The sequence below is a fragment of the Tachysurus vachellii genome, chromosome 22 (genome assembly GCF_030014155.1).
Source record: "Tachysurus vachellii isolate PV-2020 chromosome 22, HZAU_Pvac_v1, whole genome shotgun sequence".
Taxonomy (NCBI): Eukaryota; Metazoa; Chordata; class Actinopteri; order Siluriformes; family Bagridae; genus Tachysurus; species Tachysurus vachellii.
The window spans coordinates 11,561,821-11,568,147 of record NC_083481.1 but is presented as its reverse complement, the minus strand read 5'-3'; the positions used below and the strand labels follow the sequence as shown (position 1 = coordinate 11,568,147).

Below are 6,327 nucleotides of genomic sequence, written 5' to 3'. Positions count from 1 at the left end.
CATACGCTTAATCTCAAATAATTCGTGCTATTTCATGAAGGATGGCAATAATTTTTGTGGTTTGTATTTACGTACTTCATCCTTGCATATGCTGTCGCACTTCAACACAAGCAGGAAGGAGTATGTTTGTATCTAGGATGCCTTGGAGTTTTAGTAAACCACGAACTCCCCATCGCCTTTAAAGGAGTGTGTACTGGCGGCTAAATATGGGCATGGGATCGGAATGGATTTCGTGGAATTTCCAAGCACTCCACAGCAGTGATGATAGCAGTGCCGAAACGGAGTCCATTTCACTCAGTAGCTTTTTCTTAAATGTTTGGTCTAGTTTATGGAAATACATAAACAGAGACTAACAACTACGGCTATTTGGTGAAGTGTCAAATAACCTTATCTTCTCTATCCTTCATCTTTTCAACTTCGTGATCATGTCTAGGAGAAAAGTAAGGGGACTCACTCGAACCGGGCGCCAGGTAAGCGAGGATCCGGATCTCGACAACTTGCTGTCAAACCTGTCGCCTGAAGAGATGGAGGAGCTACAAAAGGAGGTGTCGACAGTGCCCGACCCAGACCCGAGTGAGATTATCATATTAGAACAAACCGATTTAAAGCAATCCATTCCTTATGAAAGAGATTCCATCTTGACCAATAACGGCGAGTTAAAGACGGGTTTCCAAAGAAACCTCTTCACTGAGGTATGAAAATATATCCGTTTTAATGCTAACTGGTTCTTGCATCATCTACCGCTCACATACGTTTGCTGTTAAAATATAGACAGGCAGGCAGACTTTTGCTGTTAAAATATCTATCTAAAATATTTGGCTGTACTCTATCTATCTATCTATCTATCTATCTATCTATCTATCTATCTATCTATCTATCTATCTATCTACATAAATGATTATAGTGTTTCAATTGCAATAATTGTTAAATTGGCATTTGTGCATTATGATTGTTGTTGGTTCTGAAGCTAAGCTTGATTTATTGGTACTTTATACACTACCATTTAAGGTTACATCTAGCAAGGCATTGTACAGCAAACAGACTGTATCTTACAAATTAAGCCATCAAATGCTTACCAGTTGTTGCCACTATAAAATGCTTGCTCTATCTAAATAAAATATCAGATGCTAAATGTACTGTTATCATCTCACATAATTAACTGTACAACAAACTGTATATCTATCTATAGAGCGCCTGCACAATTGTAAAACTGCACAATTGAAATGTACTTGTTTTCTGTAAATGCTCTTATGCAACTGCAACTTCATCCCTGTTTGAAAAGAAGAACAAAGTCAAAGACATTTTGTCATATGCGTAGTATGCCAGAAAACGAATTTTACATTGAGGCAGAGATACAACAGAAAAGAACTCACACATCTTTAAGAGACGTGACTAGTGGTATTCGTTCCAAATGTGCATGCTGCATGTTTGTGAGAACCATAGGTGCAGAATTCAATCATTATAATCATGGTTACTATAACAAAAATGTGGAAAACAAAGAATAAAAAATATCATCTTCACCACAATTCAGTTACAGTAACTGTTGGTAATTGGTAATTATTCTGCTTGAGCTTCTCCACATTTGCATAATGACATGACTATCCTCAAAGAAATATCACACAGAGTAGTGATAGCACACATTACAATTGACTCACATGATGTCATAATTTTGCTACTGTGCAGGCCTATTCATAACACTGGACTTCTTTTAGGTTCACTGAAAATGTAGCAGGCAATATTGAAAAACTGGATGTTTTGTTAGGAGCATGAAGTATTTAATTTAAATGTTAAATAGAATTTTATTGTATCTACTCTGCCTTGCTGTTATTTATAATGAGCATAATACTTCTGCATGAAAATTCACTAAATGCATGAAGCCATAAGATTTCATGGCTATGTTTTCTTATTAGGGTGAGCCTAGAAGGGAAAGCCGGAAACAGGAATATCTCAGAAAAATGGGCCTGAGTCAGGAGACAAATGTTTCCAGTAATGACAGCAGAGAAGGAGACGTATTCATGTTCAATGCTCCTGTTAAACAAGTGAATAATGTAGAGAACAGGAACACAAGAGCCACAGATGTTCCTAAAGATGTGAGAGAAAGGCAATTCAAGAGGAATGAGGAAAGTGAAATGGGATTTGAGGTCAGGGTGAAAGAACAGGATGGCATGCACAAGGATAAACGGAACAAAAAAGAAGGCAGCAGCAAGACAAAAGAGTTGATATACAAGCTTCAAGAACAAAAAGAGGTGTGTAAAGAGGAGAAAAGAGGTGAAAGCTGGAAGAGAGACTCAGGAGACAACAAGACAAAAGAGATGATTTCTAGGTTACAAGGGACGCAGGTGAAAGAAGAAAGAATGGAACATGAAATGAAAGCAGAAATCAGCAAAAGACAGGAAAGTAGGACAAAAGGCCTTTTTTTAGAGGAAAACCAAAATTTGGTTGTTCAGACCAAAAAACAGGAAAGCAGCATAGATAAAGAAAAGACAGAAGAACAAGTAGAAATAGTTAAGTTAGTTGGCAAGGAAAAAGAAATTATTCTGATGGATTCTAGTAAAAATATTGAAAGTATAGATAAAGAGAGTGAGAAAGAGAAGAGAGAAAATAGAGTGAAAGAAGTATTAAAAATGAGTTCTACTGACATTGGAAAAAAGAAACCAAAAGCACAAAATGAGATTCAAAACGATACACATGAATCCACCAAAGAAGAAAAGGTTGGAAATTATGTGGAAGAAAATAACACAAAAACCATGTCAAAAGAAGAACATGAGGAAGAGTCTGCTAGCATGTTTGCTGAAGATCTAGAGAAACTACTAAGCAATGATCCAAGCATGACCGAGGTCAATGTCAACAATTCAGAAGTCATCAATGTTAAAACCCTTATTCAGTTTGCTGAAGCATTAAAAAACAACACACATGTCAAGACATTCGCCCTTGCTAATTGCCGTGCTGATGACCATGTGGCCTATGCTATTGCAAGCATGTTATGCAGCAACAAAATCATCACTAGTATCAACATGGATTCTAATCTTCTCACCAGCAAGGGCATCATGGCACTGGTCCAAGCCATTCAGTACAACACTTCCCTAACTGAGCTACGCTTCCATAATCAGCGGCATATCTGTGGAGGCAAGACAGAAATGGAGATGACAAAGATTTTGAAGGATAACAAAACTCTACTCAAACTTGGTTACCATTTTGAATTGGCTGGCCCACGCATGACCATGACCCACATACTCAGTCGTAACATGGACCGGCAGAGGCAGAAGAGGTTGCAGGAGCATAAACAGACTACAGCCCATGGAAATGGAGATAAGAAAGATTTACTACAGGTCCCAAATCCTGGCTTCAAAAAAGGTTCCCCAAAAAACTCACCAAAGCCATCTCCTACTCCATCTCCTGTACCATCCCCTACATTAACCCCAAAGGCCTTTAAAGTACCTGGTGGTCCTCTACTCCCACCACCTGGAGGAATACCACCACCACCAATTCTAGACGGCGAATTCCTGAAGAACTCTCTGACCCCTATGTCACAGAGAAAGCTTGAGGACAAGACTGGAGGCCGAGGTGGAGGTCTAAATTCAAGGGATCAACTTCTAGCCTCTATAAGGGGTGCCAATACTAAACAGTTAAAAAAGGCAAGAAATATTTTATCATTATTTTAAACTTTAAACATTATCATCCATTTAACGTGTTAAAATATTTTTGCATGCAAGATACCTAACAAACAACACTGGATATATGTTTATACATTGATGGCCTTGTAACATTTAATACTAAGAATATATACTCCAATACTCCATATCATTACTAAACCTTCATTGAGCAATTTTCTTTCTTTTCACATAGGTTGCATTACCAAAACTACTGCAATAATCAGACAGGGAAAAGTTAAACACAAAGTGACAAGCAGGTTGCAGACATCTCACCTTGTGAAGATCAGGCCTTGGCATCTTCTACATTAAGTGTACTATGGCCTATAAGACAGGCAAGGATGTGTTTGATGAATACAGTATAATTCTGTAGGATACAGCTTCAGCCCAGTATTCTCCATAAGCTATGGAAAGCAAGGGAAGCCTGGTACAGATGTTGTGCCCCAGACTGTGTTGATATTTGCACTAAGTGAAGTAATTCATATGGTAAACAGATGAATGTGTGTGATACAGGATATGTGTCTCTATGTGTATGGAGAACTCTGCATGCAGGAAAACTGATTGTGATAAAATTGCAAGTTATTTATAAATTATTATAAATTATATGCTAATGATAACTCTAATAACCAAATATTTTTGCTAAGTTAGCTGACATTTAAACAATATGGAATGTTTAATGATTTTTTTCCAAAAAATGTAAAAAAAAAAAAAAAGTTTTCCAGTTTTACTATATTGTACACAGTTCATCAGTGCACATTGATATAATATTATGTATTACTGCTTATGCTTAATTAATGTTGATCATTTTTGTTATTTCCTAAAAAGTAGTATATGGCTTTTAGTTACTACATATATTACCTTTGACATAGTAAGTACTGTTGAATAATCTGTTCTACATTGGATTTTATTGTGCTAATCCTCTTCAATATTAGTATCGCCACAGCCACATATTTGAGTGTCACTCTTCTCACACTCTTCTCACAGCTGGGCAGGTGAAAATTTTTATTTTATAGTAAAAAAGATTTATGCTATTTTAATAAAGCTATCTGTTTTGAATGGTTTCTCTAAGATTATTCCAAGAATGCAATAATATGCTTACATAAGAATAAACTTTTAAAATGTTATTTTATTGACACAGCATAATTAGTAGACAATAACTTATTTGTTTAAATGGGCATAAATTTTTTTTATTTATGCTACATCCCAATTTAGGGTTGAACAATAAGAGATAACTGTGATGAAATTATGTGGATGAATAAAGAAGATACTGGCAAATAAAAAACATTCAGAATGACTATAGGAATATATAGAATGACTGCCTTGCCTAGACAAATAAAGAAAATAAACAAATGACAAAAGCATCCTTCCCTTTTTAGCAAAAACACCCACACCCAGCAGCAAATGGCAGCACTTCACCCAGTGACTTGGACACTACACAAGGATTTGTACCAAAATTTATGGTCAAGAGTCACAAATTATAAGCAAATGAGCAGACAAGATGCTGTAATTCACTCTGGCAGTGCTATAAATTCTGTTGCAACAATATAATGACATGTCAGGACTCTGGAGGTAAGCCAGTAGACAAACAAGACACCTGGAAACAACATAGGAAACACAGAATCACTCATAGCACACAACCATAATGTGCAGAGCAACACATAATGCATAATGCAATAATACAGACAGAATAAATATTATTTTATTATATATGTAATTATAAATATAAAATTAATTTGCCAATAAATTTATTCAGTTCTCTTCATCAAAACAATGGCAATGTTTCAGAATTTTCTGAATATTTCAGAACATTTACATACTGCTGTATTATCAAACCCCCTCACCAATATTAGAGGTAGTGTTAAAATGTTATAGCATTTGTCCAGGAGTGAATCCCCTCTTGAAATGTGAAACTGGGGATGAACAGCAGCAGCGCAGTTTATATTCAGCTTTCTAGTGCTTACCCTCAGCACCCATGAAATGCCTATATTTGGCCATTTTCAATGGCTGCATTTCATTCCTTTCCCCTTTCTAATAAGGGGAATGACACAGCCAGCAATGTTTGAATGTCCACAGCCACAGCGAGTGAAAGAAAGAGAGAGAGAGAGAGAGAGAGAGAGAGAGAGAGAGAGAGATTATAGTTCATATTTTTGTTTTAAAATACCAAGGTGACTGAATATGCCTTGACATTTTCTTTCTTGGAGAATTTCTGTAAACACGTAAATTGTGATTACTTGTTCATCAGCAAAACTGTAACTTTTTCGAGTTTGTCTGTTTCATTTAGGAAAATATGTGATAGGCATCCTGAATAGTCAATTCAATTTTCATAATCACCTGAAAGCTTACCAACATAGTAAACATAATGGCGAATGGCATTTGTGAATGTTTAATAGTTCTGCTCTGGAATATGTTTTATTAATTCAATTCAATTTAATTCAATTTGTTTGTATAGTGCTTTTGAAAATTCACATTGTCTCAAAGAGGCTTTACAGAGCTATAGAAATATAAAAAGGTAAATGCTCTAACAACTATCTCTAATGAGCAAGCTGGAGTCAACAGTGACAAGGTAAAACTACCTGAGATGACTTAGAAGGGAACCCACCCTGATTCCAGTGCAAATTCCGAGTTCAACACAGACTCAACACTAATTCCTTCATAGGTATGATTGTAATCATTTGAT

General features: G+C 36.1%; 1 protein-coding gene across 1 annotated transcript; it reads left to right on the top strand.

Annotated features, from left to right (window-relative positions):
• Positions 1-242: 242 nt before the first annotated feature.
• lmod1b (leiomodin 1b (smooth muscle)) lies at positions 243-4,706 on the top strand. The gene is made up of 3 exons (XM_060858349.1): positions 243-692; positions 1,911-3,635; positions 3,847-4,706. Exons 1-3 carry the CDS (start codon positions 426-428, stop codon positions 3,871-3,873), a joined length of 2,019 nt encoding a protein of 672 aa, XP_060714332.1. The 5' UTR covers positions 243-425; the 3' UTR covers positions 3,874-4,706.
• The last annotated feature ends 1,621 nt before the right edge of the window (positions 4,707-6,327 follow it).

Excerpts from the sequence above, each read along its gene's own strand:
- lmod1b (XM_060858349.1), top strand. The coding sequence starts at position 426 with ATGTCTAGGAGAAAAGTAAGGGGACTCACTCGAACCGGGCGCCAGGTA. Across the intron at positions 693-1,910 it reads AAAGAAACCTCTTCACTGAG|GGTGAGCCTAGAAGGGAAAG; the intron begins GTATGAAAATAT and ends TTTTCTTATTAG. Across the intron at positions 3,636-3,846 it reads ATACTAAACAGTTAAAAAAG|GTTGCATTACCAAAACTACT; the intron begins GCAAGAAATATT and ends CTTTTCACATAG.